This window comes from Eucalyptus grandis, chromosome 9 (assembly GCF_016545825.1).
Source record: "Eucalyptus grandis isolate ANBG69807.140 chromosome 9, ASM1654582v1, whole genome shotgun sequence".
NCBI lineage: Eukaryota > Viridiplantae > Streptophyta > Magnoliopsida > Myrtales > Myrtaceae > Eucalyptus > Eucalyptus grandis.
The window spans coordinates 43,677,288-43,695,646 of record NC_052620.1 but is presented as its reverse complement, the minus strand read 5'-3'; the positions used below and the strand labels follow the sequence as shown (position 1 = coordinate 43,695,646).

Genomic DNA, 18,359 nt, shown 5'->3' with positions numbered 1-18,359 from the left:
GGTTGGTAGGAGGCCTATCAACCCTCGCCTAGTGGCTAGTAGAGGTTACTAGGCCTCGCCAACTACTAGCAAAGGTCATGGCCCTCACCAGCCACTGGGCAAGGGCTCGCAACCCTCAATCACAGTTGTGTGAGGCCATGAGCCCTCCCCCAATGGTCAATGAGGGCTCATGGCCCTCACATTGAGCCATTCACACACAACCAACAAGGGCTGCAACCCTCATTTAAATTTGGGTGAGGGCGGCGAACCCTGACCAACCATTGGGCAAGGGTCATGATCCTCACCCAGTAACAAACGGGGGTTTCTAGGCCTCGACCGATGGCTAGTAGCCCCCTCCAACCCTTAACAATAAAAAAAAAAAAAGAAAAATGAAAAAGAAAATAAAAGGAAATATAAATATAAAATTCAAATACATTAAAATATTATTAAAATTATCCACGTTGACACTAATTATGTCACGTAAGATGATCGGCTTCCATATTAACAATTTTCGAACAAAATTGACTAGATTGACTCAATGGCAAAATGTGAAAAGATTATGACTCAATAAATACAATTAAAATGTTTAGAATTGAATCAATAGAAGTGTAATAGGTTTATGAATTTTTAGATAATTTCCCCCCTAAAACCTTGAACCTTAAAACCAACAAATCCCCAAACCAGTTGGAAAATAAAAATCAATTTAGATTTAGGATCACTCTTTTAATAAAATGGGTCGTATAGTCTAGTTTAGAAATTTTACCTAATAAAATGAGTAGAAGCTAAGCCCACCTTAATTTAGCTTAAAATTTAGGAGGTTTAGTCTCTAACATCAAGCTTAAAGGATTATGCCCCGAGGCTTCAGAACAAAGCCTAGCATAATCTTCGCCCGACTTGGTATCGAATCAAGTTTTTGGGAAATTATGTCCCAGGGCTTAGAGCAAAGCCTTGTACATTCTTTACTTCATAAGTATTGAGTTTTCTTTCTCATACTTTAATTTAAGCCTTTTCAATACATGGGTGTTTACTTCCTACACTTTCAATATATAATTTGTTCTCTTTTTAGAACAGTTAAGATAAGCCTTGAGACCATAATGAACTCCTAAAAAACCATTCCACCTAGCCGACATCGAATGACCTTTAGGACTCATAATTGGTGACAAAGAATGTTTAATCACTTAGATAAACATAACAAGTTAGAGGTACTGAGAGGGCGCTAATTAAACTATTAGTGTAATTAAACCCCCAATTCTAAATAATGTCTAATTGTGTAGAACATGAGACAATATCCTATATCTCATTAATTTCTAGCCGATCTCAATAAGTTAATGATGACTTCCATCTTTGCATATGATATTTATATGCTAAATCAAATCTAAAATGAATTCGACGGTGTGCAAGATACGGACTCCTCCCTTTGAGGGCCGTCGGCCCACTTTTGCGCATTACTTCTAAACGCATTCCTTCTCATACTGCATCTGAAAAAAAAAGGATTGCGACAATCATCAGCCCACTCAATAAAATCAAAATCTTCTTTCTCGCTATTATGTTCAAGGTGGGCTTCAATTTATCTTGTTATTCGCAAGAGTCCGGCGAAGACTCCGCAAGAGTTCTCATCACCGATGATTGCATCCCAACCACACAGCTCAAATTCCTTCTAACCTGCATAATTGACCATCACATAAGTCTCGCAACTCCGCAATGGAGACTCTAAATGTTTAGGAAGCTATTTTATATGATCTTTAACTTGTGGGAAACTTCATAACTCTGCAAGGGAAAGCTCCACATAACAATACGACAGAGAACTGCCATATAGGACACAGTGCAAACTCCAAACCGAGAATCATATTTACTGGCCCTAAGAAGAAACAGAAATCTATTCCTACTTGTGTTTCTCGAAGAATTCTGCTTCATATATGACTGGCCACTACAGATATTGAAAGGAGATAAAGCAAGCGTCACGAAATATCCCTAGATAGATCTCATCCAACTTGGGAGAATTTTCCCTATATCTATCAAGCGTCAAGAGTTGAAGCTCACCAACGATGAACTTGAAGCGCGTGGGAAACGGGCGAGGAGTTGGGGGAGAGATTTGCCTGAGTAGTGGGAAAGCAGAGGGAGAGGAAGAAGAGAAGAAAGAAGAACCGATAATTAGATTGTATCCATTTATTATCTAATTATAATTATTGGACAAAATTGCTCCTATTCTAGTCACCAAAAAAATTTGCCAACAAAAATTTTGCCAGTTAATGAGATCAGCCCATTTTTTATACAATATAACCCATTCAAATCCTTATTTAAGAAAATATTCACCACGAGCTATTTTTGAAAAAATGATTCTACTTCAAGATTTTATTTGAAAATTTTCTTATAGTAGAAGAAAAAAATCATTTATTTATATATAGAAAGAGAAAACATTTCCAAAATTGAAATTATCTTGGACAGGAATTATTCAAATTTTGCATACACTTTTGTTCATGGATTAAAAAAAGAAATAGAAAAAATAATTAAGGCTATAGAGGGAATAAAAAGAAATTTGAGATCCATTGCTATAGAAGTGTAGATAATCAATGAAGTGACGAACTTAGTTAGGTAAAGCTGCATATTTTTCTGATTAAGTTTGGCCAGCCAAGAAAATGAGAGGGCAAATAGGGTAGTTGGGTTAGCTAAAAGAAGGCAAATTACACGCGGAGGAGAGACGTGGACGTAGAAATTTCGTCAGCGCTCGACGGGATATCTGCACATCTTCAGTGGGGAATCAATCACGATCAATAGAACTTCTCCCACTCTGTCACACACACCAACTTCAACATTCATCTGGTTCGAGGGTAGAGAAGAGAGGTGAGAGGTCCGAGAGAGACAGCGAGGGTGCGTGCGGTGACATGATGGCTCAAGCACTGGTCGGAGCCTTTTCCTCTTTGACCCTCTGGCCTCCTTCAACCAGCAATTCCAGCTGCGGCAGAACCCAGTTTCGCCGGCAGCAGCCTCTCCTTCTCCGACGCTCTGCCCAAGGCAAAAGCTTCCTCCTTCTCTTTCTAATCTCTCTCTCTCTCTCTCTCCCCGTCCGGTAATCCCTCTTGTTTTTACTTCTTACTTCAGCTCTTGCCATCCATCCCCGACGAACGGCTAAAATTGTTGCCTCCAGCACGAGAGTTCATTGCTCTGGTAAAGATGACAACGTAAGTGAATACAATCACGCGCCTCTCGTCCGAAGCCAGAGGAATCGTTCTGACAACAATATTGACATTTTGGCGTTTGCGCAGAGCGTCACGGTTGTGAGGGAGGGGAGCGTCTCGGTCATTCTTTTGGCTGGAGGGAAGGGCAAGAGGATGGGCGTAAGTCCCCTCCTTCTTCACCTACCTTTTCCAATTCGAACACATCCTCCTCCCTCCCAAGTTGCTTCATTCATTGCTCCAATCCAATGACATCATCCTCGAGAGTCTAGTCTCTCCCCTTTGTTTCCTGAAACCTTTAACTTTCGCGTAAAACCAACCAACTTTCCACTGTTTTGATGCTAGGATGACTTCCTTAATATTTCTGCTTGGTGCCTTTTATGCTGTGGAAAATGTGTTCCTTTTGACCTCCTATTCCTGTAAGCTGCCGAATGTCACATGGAAAGGTCGCACATGTCGGCATTGGGCCCATGCATTACTATCTTTCAGGAGTCATTCTATCATGGCATGTTTGCATTTGTACTGCTGGTATTTGTCTAGCAACATCCGAACAATATTTGGTGCCTACCTTTTTATTGCTTCTAGTTCTCAGTGTTTCATCTTCCAGATGATGATTTTCTTCTGTTTATTAGAATAGGCGAGCATGCCAAAGCAGTATCTTCCACTTCTTGGCCAGCCAATTGCTTTGTACAGGTAAAGGAAACTTGCTCACATTGTAGGGCTGCTATTCTTAAGAACCTACAAAGTGCAATCACCCCTTGCCTTTTCTGAGAGAACCCTTTATCTTCATTTGGACCAAATAGCAATAAGTTGAACTTGGTAGAGCATTAAGCTGATCCTTGCCATTCCTAATCAGAACATCCTTTTATGGCAGCACTGATTATGCTTATGAGTTCCTTGGATGAGCTAACACAACTTATCTATATCCGTCGGCAGAGTTACTTATAGTGCTCGTAGTAGTTAGGTATATATCGGAATTCTAGTTTCTTTTCTAACCATGGTTCTCCAAAACTTAGTTTCATATTTGACGGTGCACTTAGAAAGCTCGGTTGGCACATTAAGCAACATAATAACTACTGGACCTTGAGTGCTTGTTGGCTCCTAAATGTCCTCGCTTTTCTTTTTCTTCTTCATGTCTCCATGCAGTCGAGATTGAGATCGTGGCTTCTCTTTTGCAGCTTTTATACATTTTCACAGATGAGAGAGGTGAAGGAAATTATTGTAGTTTGTGATCCATCGTACAAAGACATATTTGAAGGTACCGTGGCTCACACCTTCCTCTCCAACTGTTTTTTTTATTTATCTTCGAGTCTGCTTGCTTGGTGGGCTCTAATTTTCTTTTCTGGTTTGGCGTTTGTTCTGCCTCATTTAAGGCACGCTGTTTCCTTCTTTGTGCTCATGAGAATATGCAAACCAATTTGTTCCTTTGTCTCAGACACCAAAGAGGAGATTCAAGTGGATCTTAAATTTACGCTGCCTGGGAAGGAGAGACAGGATTCTGTGTACAGTGGCCTTCAGGTGCAATAGTGCTTTCTTGTCAATAAAGGCTTAAGATTTGCTTCAATTATTATGCTGCTTGCGTTTTGTAATGGAAGGCTGCCGATGTTTTCCTCTTTGATTGAGTTGACAATCACACTATGTAGGATCAACTTACTCACTTAACCTTGCAGAACTTCCGATGCAGTTGTTCCAACCCTAGTTGTCATTGGACATTGGAGTTCCTTGCTGTTGCCAGCACTTCATTTAGTATTTTTGTTTCCTTTGTCTCTTCTTTGCATGCATTGTAATTTTCATTCTTTCTTCAGCTCTTATATTTCTACACAATAGAACTGCACTTTGCGAACATATTAACAAAGAGCCCTAGTGGCAACAGCCAGTGCAGGCGTAGCAAGGGTAGATTCTGAAACTTTAGCTTTAGGAAGGTGGAAAAGCCAGTGTCGTGTTAAACGTTCTACTTGCTAGTTCAGCTAGGGTGAGGAGGAAATGTTTTTATTCTTGTTGTAAAAGGAAGAGGAAAAGCTAAAGAAACTAAGTCATGCGTTGCCAAGCTTCACATGAGAAAAATGAAAGAACTTGCACATTTTATATCATGGCAATGCGTTAGATACATGTATAGTTTCTCAGTCACACATGTCTGTTGACACTTTAGTCATTTTACCATGAAAAGTATTGTCCACATTTTTTGGTGAAAGAATGAAAGAAAATGAGTCCACAAATAATTTCGATGTCCCTCATGTCCATTTGTGATAGCATTGTAATTTCATATGCATTGCTTTATTTTTGTATTTCATAAGACTAAAATCTGATGCATCATGTTTGATTCAGTTATTATGAGACTGCAAATCTTCTGCCCTTTATTTGCAAGAAAGTCTAAATGTTAGTAGTTGCTGATTCAAACATTGTCATGTATCAGCTTATTTTTCTAGTGACCATGTATCAAAGGAAAATTATATTTGATTGGAATATACTTTTAATTCTGTGAAGGATGTGAAGGTACTATTTAAGGTTGAACGAGCTTTTATGTTATTTCCTAGAGATGATGGTTTATTAACTTCCATTTGTGTGGAACGTTTACCTTCAGGCAGTTGATAGTGGGTCTGAGCTTGTCTGCATTCATGATTCAGCAAGACCTCTCGTATCACATGGAGACATAGAAAAGGTCTGATTGCATTCAGCAGTTTTCTTTACCGAGTATTTTTGCTGACTTAAGGGGTGCATGTTACTCTCATGGGAGACAATTGGGGTTGATTTTGTCAGTTCATCATTGTGCGGAAGCTGACATAAATATCTATATTCATGAGGTCGATATGTTGTGAACTTTCTTATCCAAAAGATGTATGAGAACGTGCATCTGGTCTATTACTCTTTCCAGAAGGGGAAAGAACGACCAAACTGCTCCTTTTCCTTTGCTTGTCCTTGTAGTGCGCCAAACTGCTGCTCTTTGTGATCATGCAACCAGGCTTTCAAATCTTTCCTCTCTCCTTAGAAAGTAAGATTAAAATTCTATTTATTTGTTCCACAAGCTCTTGATACAAAGAAGAAAGTCCTTGTTTTTAAACAGTTTCGTTGAAGCCTCCTATTCCTTTGTGATGAACGCTCGAGGGGTGGGTCTTGTAGTCAAGCTCCCCTATGCCTTTAATCTGCCATAGAGGAGATTGTAACTGAGATTGCATCAACAGTACCTGTTGCATAGACTTGACTGACGTATGTGCTTCAGCCTTGTATGGTCTGGTTGGGGCTTCACTTGCATAGTCTGACCTAAGGATTAGTACAATTTATATGGCAAAAACTGCTTAAGAGAAAGCAGTGCAGCTGTAACCTGACTTAGATCACTTAGCCAGAAGCTTCTCAGCTGGCTAGATCCTAAAAATAGAATATCCTTAAAAACTAAAAGGATTTGTAATATATATAGGGTTATATCCAACCTAAGTTGGTCCAGCACTATTATATGGGATTGCTAGGGTACGCATGCGCATCTGAGCTTGGAGCATTTTCACTGACATTGTTTTGTAGAAGTCACCACCAGTGTATGTGAAGTTTCCTTCATTATGTACTAATAGATCTGTTTTTTCCCAATTGTATCTGCAACGGTGTATTGTGATCCTAGAGAAGTAATTCAGCCTTGTGTGAATACATTATCTGTTCTTTATATAAGATTTGATGTAAGAAGTTTCATTTCAACCATCATTTGAAAAGTTTAATAGCTTACCTATGTGAAAGAATAAGCGTGGACCTGGACATTCTAAGAAAGCTGTTGTGAGTTCGGCTGGCTGGATTATGTTAATTGTTGATGTTGAACCCATAGGTCTTAAGTGTTTTTCACCTTTTAATGAAAGCCCAGTTACATTCTGAGAGTTTCTTGTGTAGGGCGTGCTGTTTTTGTTTTTGAAGTGGTTAGATGAATATGTGCAAAGCTCCTTCATGTCTTTCTTGTTCACATTGAATTCTATTTGACATTGCATCACCAGTTGGCCTTTTTCTACCCATATTTTCTCCTCATTCTGTGCAGTTCCTTCAAATATATCTGCATTACAATGTGAGTATAGGTATTTATATTAAGTTGCTTTTGTTTATAGGTACTTAAAGATGGCTGGGAAAATGGAGCTGCTGTTCTTGGGGTTCCTGTTAAAGCTACCATCAAAGAGGTGAGTTCTTCTGGGTTCATGTAATTGAATGTTATCTTTACCTCTTGTATTCCTTTCTTTGCACAATTTCATACTAATCTCTTGGTGTTTCTATTCTATAACTTAATCTTTCATGGACAACTTGTTCTGTTGGTAGTTTTTAATTGTTAATGCAGCTTAGTAGCCTGTACAGGTTTTGTTTTACCTTTTGCTGCTTTCAATTGATGCCTTTTCTCTGAGCCTGAACTCTTTCTGCATGTCTTTTCCTCATCAAATTTATTGCATCTGTTGCTGCTTCTTGTATTCCAGTTGATACATTACATTGGAACATCTCTTATTGGGTATTCGTCATAAATATCTTTATTGGCTGCCAAGCTGGTTTTGGCTTGTAAATCTCTGAATATATATTTGGTCACTTATGGGAAGTTGTTTTATTGTCTAGTGCAAGTCTGCATGAATGCGCGTACACAGCGTTACACGTCAGTACATGTTGACCTCTTTGTCCTACAACTGCATCATGATAAGCATCATTTTTATATGTCGGGATGAACCTCGGTTTTAAGAATTGGCAGCACCGTTAATACTGCCTGTTTCTGCAATTAATGACATCGTGGTGGCCTTTACGTGTTCAGTATGTACATTTCTGATGAATTACATTTTTCATTTTCAACGAAATACTTTTTCTTTTAATTGCCAAAAAGTAGACATGAGGTGTGAACATAATTGTTTCTGCCAGTTCATGTACTGAATGGTGGAATTATGTCGATCCTTTACAGGCAAATAGTGAATCATTTGTTGTGAAAACTCTGGATCGAAAAACACTTTGGGAGATGCAAACACCTCAGGTTTGTTTTCAAGGAGGTAAGCACTTGAATTTGTGGACCACTTGTGACCAGCTCTCTTAATTTGTTACAGGTGATCAAGCCTTCGCTGCTTAAGAGAGGCTTTGAACTAGTCAATAGGTACTGAGTGTGCCCTTTCTGCATTTTCATTTCATACTGTTGGGCAGAGAATCATTCTATATGAACTCCCTTTGTTTTTGTTGTTTATATCCCAATCCCTGAGAGCAAAATAAGTCCATTTTTGTCTTTATTTTTATTTTTGGTTATTACACTCGTTTCAATGTTGGCACTGGCTTAAATATCTGAAAGTTTGAAATGCTGCTTGATTGGGTAGGATAACCTTTTAACAGAGGCAACATAATAAAAGTGTCTTATTAGCAGTTGTTCTGAAGGCATAAGGGAGTGATTCTGGTGCAGAATTTTGCACTCTGCTTATTTCTGCTTGGCATGTTAAAAATTTTAGGCTTCAAGCCTGAAGTGAGGTTTAACCTGCTCAAAATAGAGGTAATTAAATTACGGTGACATAGACTATAGACTTCAATGGCAGACTTCCTGCATATCGTCTAGGTCCTTTATCCCAAGGAAACTGCTGTAGAAGGAGCTGAGGTTCAAAATTAGACTGTAAAATCAGTTGAAGAAAGTCCTCAATACCGATGGTGAGCAACTTACAGGCTGGCGTGATTGAGATAATCTGGTAGCTAATGTAACCTGGCAAATCTCTGAAGGACAAAATGGGAAGTTTGAATTAATGATTGGGCAATGGACAATCCTAACAAACCTCTAAAAATCTTATTTATTGGCTATTATCGCAGAAGATTTGGAGCTAATTGTAAACTCCTATTAGAAACGCCTATATCACCGATGGCTCCAGAAGGTGCCAGCTAACATGGTTGGCCCTTGGCTCTGAACAACCATATTGTACATGTAACCTTCTAAGTACTGGTTTAAGGATGGTAGGTAGGTTTTAAACAAATCCAAGTCCCACATTGAGGAATGTGGAGACTGGGAACTGATGCATAAGTGGAGACAGATCTGAAGGTCACTCGAGGCTAATCCTTTAAGTGGGTTTCAGTATCTGACCAACCTTAAGTTCAGTGGCACGCTGAATCTGAGTAATGCTTAGCTAGGTGGGCATGTGCTTGTAGGCGTGAACTGACTTTCAGTGAGCAGTCTCACGTGGGTAATTGTGCCACCTTATGAGTGTGAAATGGAAGCATATGCTTATGCGCGGGCATATTGTAGTGGATTTTGTATTGGTGACGGAACTCTTTTGGAGCTTACTTGATGCCATAACTTTTGAATTATGACTATTGACATTACATTGAATGGGATGCCATAAATTACAGAGAAGGCCTTGAAGTGACTGATGATGTATCTATCGTGGAGCACCTCAGGCATCCTGTATATGTCACTGAAGGATCTTACACCAACATCAAGGTGAAAATCTAAAACCCAGCATTAGTTAAACCATGCTTTGAAATGCCTGAACTATTGAATCCTTGCTTGGATACTTTTTTTTTCCCCCAACAGTGGTTAGATACTTGTTACTCTTATCTGCTTGCCTATGAACATAGTAGTTATTGCCTTTCAGGTCACAACTCCTGATGATCTGTTACTAGCTGAGAGAATATTGAACATTGACGTCGGAGAGCCATCACCATAGAAACTTCAGACTGAGCTGTTTGACGATTTATCCAAAATCAAAATGGAGCTCCTCAAATTTAAATGATGTTATTCTTGCAGCAAGAAGTTCCAAGTGGCGGGACAGCAGCTCAAAGAGTGCCTTTGGTAGCAACACTTGAGCTTGATGCAACTTGATGGGCTTGAATGGTTTAATGAGCCGAATAATGGTGAATAAACATGAGAGGGAAATGTTACACGGGGGAGTCCCTCCTCAATTTTAGGCATCTTGGTTTCATGGGAAAAAACGCAGATGTCTCTTTGAATGTGGAAACATATTTCGACATTGACACTTGCAAGGAATAATTTACATGATATGCCAGCAGCAGATGTGCAATCTTTAGTCCCCTATTGTTAAAAACTTAAATCTTGTAGACTTATTTGCTTATGCTCTCTTTCAGAAAATAACCCTCGTTAGATTGAGGCTCCAGCAAAATCTTTGTTAATTGTTTCTCCCGTAACCAACAGTGAGCTTCAAATAATTTTCTGTTGAAGCAAAAATGGCCTGACTTTTAAAACAATATCCACATATAAAAAGCGGCAATGCCTAAATACACCAATGATAACTACGGGAAAAGGGAAAAGGGCAACTTAAATTTGATGCGACTCATCATTTGGTCTTAATTTACTTTCTGAATTTGCCTTCATGCATGCACTGAAGAATGAGAAACCTCCATTTCTGCGTGAGCGCATGACAGTCCTTTTGAGCTGCATAATGTTATTGAGATGCATCATCAGATTATTGCAAATGCCTCTGTATGCAAGCATATAAATAAATCCAAGAGCTCACCTTTCCCCTTCTCTGAGATCTATCGTTATTCCAGCAGAGCATCCTGCCACAACCTTCATTTCCGGAACCAGACTCATAAACCCTACAGAAATGCCAGCATTTAGGAAACGTGTAAGATCAGATCTAGTGTAAACTGAAAGCATAGTAAAATCAGCAGTGCACCATGTTGAGTATGCCTTAATTCAGAAACGAGCATTCTGTAAACTTCCCTATTTGCTCCACTAATAAGCTAAACAATGTGTTTAATGATATTTGTGATCCTTGAAGTTATTCACAAGGCAACTTCTGATGTCTTGTTAATAAGGCCCCTAGAGCACTAGTTTGGTTAGCTGAAAAGGGAAATAACACTTTCCAAGACACTTAGAAAATGAAAGAATTACACATTTAGATAGATCACTCACTTCAAATAGTAATTTTTAAATTTCTAAAGCACATTTTATAAGGCTTTACATGGGGCACCCTTTAATTTACCGTCTTCTAAAGCTTTTCTCTTTTTCACCGCTGGATATCTTTAAAGTTCATTGACAATATTTAAGGAACCAAACATCAGACTATTCATGCATTGGAATCGTCAAAGGGAGCAGTAATCATGCAGAGTGGGTAGGAGTGTGGATCCTAGCCAGGAGCATGCATGTACAGACGGCTCCCCTTTATCAGCAGGTCATCATCAACAAACGTTTGGGAGATAACTGTAATTTAACCAAATGAACTCGAATTTGAAAAACATCTTCAATTGTTGAAGAATCAGAACCAGTATGCAAGGTCAATGGTGCAAGTTACCTGTAAACTTTTCAGCACAATTTAGCAATTTCTAATTATCAGCAAAACCCTTTTAAAAATTTTACCTTTGAAGAAAAAACCAGAAGTCCATTAAAAGCTTGAACAAACTAATCTTAAGTTTCTTGATTTGATAAGACTAGCACCAGAAGGTATAACTTCAGTTAAACTTCCAAAGGAGACATTGTCAACAGAACTTATTTAGAGAGCTGATTTCTGCCCAAGTATAGAGAACAATGAGAAACTAATTAATAAGAAATCGACTTGCACATCTGGATGACATCATTCTTGCAAATTGTGTGGGAATTCCTTTAGCACGTTTTGTGAATTGGTTTATTTTGTTTTCTATGCTCCCTTGTAACTGAAGAAAAAGAAATAAGAAAATCAACTTACAGGCTCTCCTTGCTGAAATTTGCCATGAAGCTGCTATCATGCAACAAACTTGGGGACATGGGATAGTGACTTTTATTAACTTGGTCCTTCTGCAATGCCTTTCCGTCAGCAATCTTCAAGACTTTAAGTTCATGATTCAGTTCATCCTCCCAATGCTGAGAAGAAAAATCTGTAGAATTAACTGATTCCATCTTATGTTGGTCACAGATGCCATCTTGAGGTAAGACCTGATTCTTCTCAGGTCTGCAACAAATTAATGAGCCAGGGGTTCCTTTATCTGCAGTTTGCAACCAGGCGGTTTCTAACCTCTGCTCTCTGATAATGGACTCTATTCTCTGCATTGGAACCTCCTGCCTCTTTTCATTTGTACCATTAGTCTCTTCAACCATGAACTCTGATGAACATTCGACCCCATCCACCAACTGACAGTCTTTAGAATCATCTTGCAATCCCACTTTTAACTTGTCATCTACATTGTTAAGGGCTCTCTGGGACACTTTGGGTAACTCTTGACATGATGCCTGGTCAGCATAACCTTCAACAAATGCTTTCCTTTCTCTTTGAGCGTCCATATCTGTTTCCCTTTGACTTGGAACTGGTGAATCATACTTCATCAGATCCTCACCATTCGGAAGGAGAATCAATCTAACCTCCACATTTCGTCTCAAAACTATTTCTATGGAGTTTGTAATACTGCTCACAAACCTTTCCACTCTCAGTTTAACATCTTTATCAGCAAAAGCTACATATACAACAAGAACTCCTGCAATCACGATGAGATTACATTAGAAATACAGAAGCAAACAAAGAAAGCATGGTCTTCATTGTCAACCAATAAAAGCATACGAAGTGAACTCGTTAAATATGATGATCAGAGGGTACAATAGGCACCCATCACACCCAACAAGTTAGAAGGTACCTGGCTCTTACCAAACTTAATTTAACTGCATGAAAATGAAATCATTAGAGAAGACAATTCTGATGGGAATGTTTTTCCCCGACTGTTATTTAAGCACAAAAAAGTTCTCCCCCGATCAGCTAAGTGAAGCATCAAAATAACAAGAAACAAATCCAATGGACATCTGTCTGACCAGTTTGGATCATTAGTGGTGAGTGTGGCAATTATAAATGATCATTCTTTAGATTTGTAAAAGTTCAATTTGAACAAAGTACTCCACAATTCTCTAAAGGCAAGCTAACAATTGTAGAAGAAGTTACAATGAAATTGGGGGAATACTTGCACATGGCCCCACAAGTAAATCAATGTCCAATGTATGAAGATTCTTTTCCAATGTTATAGACGCAATAGAGAGCATTAGGCAGGCCAACACCAGGCTAACGACATGTTAACCATTATTTTGCTACATGTCAGCCATTGAACTAACGAACAATTTATGTAGGCCATCCTCGTAACAAATAAGCAATTCCTGGTTCAGAATGTGGCTGACAAGGACAGGGTAGACTTTGAAACGACAAGGCCATCCCTGCATCTTCATGAGATCCCACGGTGTCGGAGAAACTCTTAAATATAACCAGCGTGGGTTGAACATCAACAGTTTATACTCAACAATCAAAATCCTTGGTATCAAAGATGTTCAACTGCTCTTAACCAAGTTTGCAACTCTTTTTCCAAATTTAGATTTCAATAGAATACAATTGAAAAACTACTCATTAAAGTTTAGTCGAACAAGAATGTGGTACATCACCAGATACTTGCATGGGGTGGATGACGAAACATAGAAGCTCATCGCCTTACCTTCAGTTTCTGAGATAGATATAAGCTTGCCATGGGCATGCAGCAACTGTCTGAGTGTCTTTGAATGGCACCTTTCTATGCAACGTGTCCAAATGTCGTTTAACTTTTCCAGGCTAGTTGTTTTGGTCATTGTGCCTCCGAGCCCCCCACCATGTGTGCCTCTGGTTCTCAAAGTATGATCATTGATAAGTGACAATACAGTCCCCTGATGACAAGGAGATGAATTTGCTTCTTCAAACAAAGACATGGGAGAGGCAGATTCATGGGGTGCATATTTAGAATCTGATTTTCGCTTGTAAGAAGTGTATCCTCTAGAAGCACTTGATGGATCTTCAGTTGTCCTAGAACTTTGCTTCTGACTGCTGCTAGAATGCGAAGCTTCTGGTGAAGGCACAGAACCAAGTTGTAATAATGTTGCCGTAAACCAAGTTGACCGTTCACTCGAAACTCTTAATTGTTTCTCTGCCTCCGAGAGAAGCTTCAAAGCATGCTTTAATCTCTCTAATTCAGATTCACTTACTGTACAAAAGCCAAAAAACATAAAGTTATTATTGTTGCAGCTATGGAAATCTACACAATTATTTGAGATCACATGCCCTACAACATTCAAAGGCATGTGCAGGTGCAAATTTGCCAATAATGCAATGCTAGACAGTGACATGGTATCACAGAATTAATCACCCTCTAAGTGAAGTTGCAAAATTTGACGGTAGCTTCTTTACTGGACTTTTTTTTTCCTAAAGTCTGTATATATATATATAAATCCACGCTCACTTGTGGATAACTCTTGATAATGGCGAAGATATCTTCAGGATAGGTGGTCAACTAGATACAAAAGCATCATAACAATCTCATTACACGCCTGAGGATCATGCAGAGACTGCTAAGCCAACATATCAATGTGATCAAGCAAAAATACTGCTTATTTTTACAAAAATAATTGCCGCTCATCAAAATAGGGTTATTTCACTCGTTTATTACAAGATAGCAAAGAACCTATAGCAAAGGATCTTTGCAGACATAACAAATCTAAGAGTTGGCTTCTTCCCACAATATAACAACCACACTTTTGGGAAAGCCTTGACAGAAAAACCACTCAGCAGACATTGAGCCTTTAATGTGATCACGAACAACAAGAACTTCGTAATAAAGTGCAACTGGGTAACGTAAAGTACTGTTGAAGCAGAACCTCTTCTGAAGGGAAAAACGCAAATGAGTATGAAATTGTTCTGCTTTCCCAAAAGTATGACATCATAGCATCAATGCCTGACTCAGAAATTCAACAATCATAAATGCTACCAGATGGATGAGGGTCTATTGTGCTTGCAGTATCTAACATTATCCAGTTTTATCCCCAGTGAACTTGGTAAGGCAGGTGCACACCATGAAGCGAGTTAAACTCGTCATGATTGTAGGCAAGAAAACAAAGCACAGAAATCTAGGGGGAGAAAAGAATTAACTCGTAAGTGTTCATCCACAAGCACTTCAAAAGAAGCTTTGTCATAGGAGGCCGAGGAGCTAACTGAGGGGATAAATAGCATGGCTGAGGAATTGAGCACAAGAGCTGCTGAAGTGGCAGCATGTTCAAACCTAACTCGCTCGAGGTCTGGGTTCAATCATCACACTTGCTCAGCCTCATGAGGCCATCACTAGGAACCTAACCATGTGTCTCTCCAGTGATTACTGAATTTTGTGGCTCAAACTTTGACCAAAGCTAAAGGAGATAACTAAAGGTGGTGACATACTAAATAGCCTCAGCTCCTAATAATAGTTCCAAACCATATGATTATGCAGCTAAACTGCAACAGTCACGACAAAGGCAAGCCAATGGCTTGATATCAATTAACACAAGAAAAGAAGTCAATGCCTTAAGGCCTTGTAAATGATTTTTGAGTAGGGGTCAGTCAGCAGCTTGGTGCCACTTCAATGAAAATTTGTTTTCACCAGCCAATTAAAAAGGCTAACGCATCAATAATCCATTCTTTGATTGAATTCTGAAAGTCAGAACCTACCAACCATAGCTTGCAGCGGTCCCATGCTATTAGGCAATTTTGTAGCACGGCCCGGGCCTTTATCAATATAGACAACACCGGTTGAGTGCTTTAGGGCTATTGAAGAAAAAATGAGCAAATAGAATCTGTCTTGCTAACTGCTAAACTATATACCCTGCATACTGGGTCCTCAATCTACATAAAATCAAGCAGAATAGAAGTATCATTTTCAAGTAGGATCACATGAGAAGGAAAAACTCAAAACGAGCTTCAAACAAAAAGTATTCTCGGTAGCATAAAACTAAGACGACAATTCCACAGTGCTATTATGGTCGGCATGAAAAAGACATTCTCGCAGCAACAATTCATTAATTCAATGAGACCGTGTTCTGTACTCACAGGTTCGAGCACCAAAAAGTGACTCGTTAAATTCGGAATCAACCATCTTGTATGTTCCAGCGATGATATCCATAATGAGACTGGCCAGCTGTGACATTAAAACCAATGGATCTACCCCAGAGTCCAAGAACTCCCTGGCTCTTTTCACCGTTTCTGCAGTGTTCGACGACATGGCTAGCTCTAATAGATCAAGTAACTTCTCGTCCGAAACAACTCCAACCTATAGAAAGACATAAATTTGGTTAATCAATTTTATCGGTAAACACCTAGCGGAGTAAAAAATTTGTCCCAACTTACGGGGGAAAGAAACGAAACTAAAACTCAGAGAGGAACAGGTAATGTTGACAAAGGATTCGATATGGAACTTACAAGCTCGTTCACAAGTGACGTCGTGATTCTTTTACCCAACAAACTCAGTTGATCTAACATAGTTTCGGCATCTCGAAGCGAACCATCTGCATTCAGAGCAATCAAATCCAAGGCATCCAATTCGACATCCAGATTCTCACTCGCAGAAATATTGCGTAGTCGTAACACAATGTCGCTATCTTTGATTTTGTTGAAAAGGTACTTCTGACAACGAGATTGCACGGAACGGGGCACACTGTCTAGGTCAGTTGTAACAAAAATGAAAACGACCCGACGTGGTGGCTCCTCAACAAATTTGAGGAAAGCCAGCCATACCTTAGAGGGTAACAGATGACATTCATCAATGATAAAAACTTTGTACCGCGAATGCGCCGGTGGCCGAGCTGACAAGTTTTTTAGCAGATGTCTGACTTTATCGATTTGTCTCTTATTGGTGCCATCAACCTCACAAAGATCTCTGCTACTTCCAGAAATAAAGTCGGAGCACTCTTTGCAGCATCCACATGGCTTGGCTTCTTTGGTAGCCTGACAATTCAGAGCAGCAGCAAAAATCCTGGCCGTGGAAGATTTTCCAGTCCCACGAGGTCCTTGGAAGAAATAGACAGGAGCAACCCTTGCCCTTGAAATAGCATTGACGAGCGATTGAACCACAATGTTTTGCCCAATTATCTCATCAAAGAACATGGGCTTGTACTTCTGACTCAAGCTTCTGATGTTATCCAGCATAGCATCTTCCTCTGCTTGGCCACTGGCAGGAGCAACGGCCTCCAACCCATCTTGATCCCTACAATTCGACCACCGCCTTCCATCCAATCGACTCAACGCCTCCAAATCGAGCTCCCCAAAGTTTGTGGAGAGCTCATCATCGCTGTGCCCCGTTCCAACCGATGATCCTCCTCTGACATCAGTATCATTCGTGAGCAATGGGAGAACACCCTGAGCACTCTTAGATGCGGTGGTGGTTCTTCGCTTCTTCGACCCCGAAGGCGATGGGCGGCGTCCACTGTACACTGACTGACTGCCGCAGAGAATGCTACTGCCTTTTCTCCTTATGGTGTCGGAGAGGGAAGGAGAGCAACAACTGCCGCACATGCGCCTGTGCTTGGGCGTCCTCTTAGACCAGTAGCAAGGAATCCCACATCCCTGCCCTCCGGGCAAATCCAAAGGATCATCCACCTCGTCATCACCATCGTTCACGGAAGTGGTGGTGCCGTCCCAAGACCCCACTGTGCTCGGATTCCGATGGGCATGCCTATAGTAGGAGCTGGTCGAGAGAGCAGGGGTGCTGTAGGTGTAGGAAGAGTCGTCCTTCCTAATGCTCCGGAGCAATTTGGCGGAGGAGCGGGACCAATTCTTGCGGCGCTTCATTTTCAGAAGCAGTGGGGATGCTCCAGAAATCCGCTTCAGATCCTCCGAGCGGCTGTAATCGTCCGTATCGTCGGATGGGTCGACGGAGCCATCGGGGGCCAGCGGGAGGGGAGGGTGACCGTTGCGAAAGGGTATGGAATGGGCGGAATTCCTAGGGAGATGGAGGTCCTTGGAAGGATATCTGGGGAGGAGAAGGGCATGGGCATGGGCATGCGCATCGGATTTCTTACTCCGCTTGCTGAAGGCGGAGGGGGGAGCGGCGGCGGCGGCGGCCCGGGGGACGAGATGGGCATCTCGGCGGTGGAAATAATCGAGGGAGGGACGAGGGCGGTCGCTGCCGCCGGGCTTGGAGTAGACGGCATTGCGGGCATCGCTCAAGCTGTCGTCTGGACTGCTGGGGGAGGAGGAGGGGGAGGAAGATCTGAGGGCGGCGGGGAGGTGGGGGACTTCCAGTTGTACAAGAAGACGGGGGTGCGGTGGTGGTGGTGGTCGGCGGCGGCGGCGGCGGCGGCGGCGAGGGTGCCGGGGAGGGGGCGGAGGGAGGAGAGAGGAGGGGACTTGCAGGAGGAGGTGGTGCCGGGATCCCGCAACAGGCGGGAAGCCTTGCGGATTTGGGTGAGCTCCCGCTTCAGGTGGAGCTTGCTGGGAGTGGAATCGCCAGTCTTCCCCCTGATTACGCAAGACGCCGACATCTCGTCAAAGAAGTAATAGGATTGGA

General features: G+C 40.9%; 2 protein-coding genes across 3 annotated transcripts; one reads left to right on the top strand and one right to left on the bottom strand.

Moving 5' to 3' along the window:
• Window positions 1–2,679: 2,679 nt before the first annotated feature.
• On the top strand, window positions 2,680–10,126 carry LOC104420041 (2-C-methyl-D-erythritol 4-phosphate cytidylyltransferase, chloroplastic). Of its 2 annotated transcripts, XM_010031940.3 has the most exons (12): window positions 2,680–2,991; window positions 3,079–3,158; window positions 3,243–3,314; window positions 3,790–3,845; window positions 4,331–4,410; window positions 4,588–4,670; window positions 5,734–5,811; window positions 7,229–7,297; window positions 8,053–8,121; window positions 8,192–8,238; window positions 9,465–9,555; window positions 9,710–10,126. In XM_010031940.3, the coding sequence occupies exons 1-12, from the start codon at window positions 2,862–2,864 to the stop codon at window positions 9,779–9,781; spliced, it is 927 nt and encodes a 308-aa protein (XP_010030242.2). In that variant the 5' UTR covers window positions 2,680–2,861; the 3' UTR covers window positions 9,782–10,126. The 2 variants fall into 2 exon arrangements, with proteins under 2 accessions (XP_010030242.2, XP_039158023.1); XM_039302089.1 differs by lacking the exon at window positions 2,680–2,991 and having other exon boundaries at window positions 2,998–3,158; window positions 3,785–3,845; window positions 9,710–10,123.
• A 91-nt stretch (window positions 10,127–10,217) lies between these two features.
• On the bottom strand, window positions 10,218–18,337 carry LOC104420040 (protein STICHEL; the record flags this gene model as incomplete). Its single annotated transcript, XM_010031939.3, has 6 exons — window positions 10,218–10,506; window positions 10,589–10,670; window positions 11,759–12,521; window positions 13,515–14,033; window positions 15,905–16,124; window positions 16,274–18,337. Coding segments are annotated over 6 exons (3,765 nt in total), but the record flags the coding sequence as incomplete, so codon positions are not given.
• Window positions 18,338–18,359: the final 22 nt, after the last annotated feature.

What these genes read in the sequence shown, in the direction of transcription:
- LOC104420041 (XM_010031940.3), top strand. Translation starts at nt 2,862, where the DNA reads ATGATGGCTCAAGCACTGGTCGGAGCCTTTTCCTCTTTGACCCTCTGG. An exon ending in CAGCCAATTGCTTTGTACAG is followed by an intron (nt 3,846 to 4,330) that starts GTAAAGGAAACT and finishes TCTCTTTTGCAG; the next exon opens with CTTTTATACATTTTCACAGA. An exon ending in GATCTTACACCAACATCAAG is followed by an intron (nt 9,556 to 9,709) that starts GTGAAAATCTAA and finishes ATTGCCTTTCAG; the next exon opens with GTCACAACTCCTGATGATCT.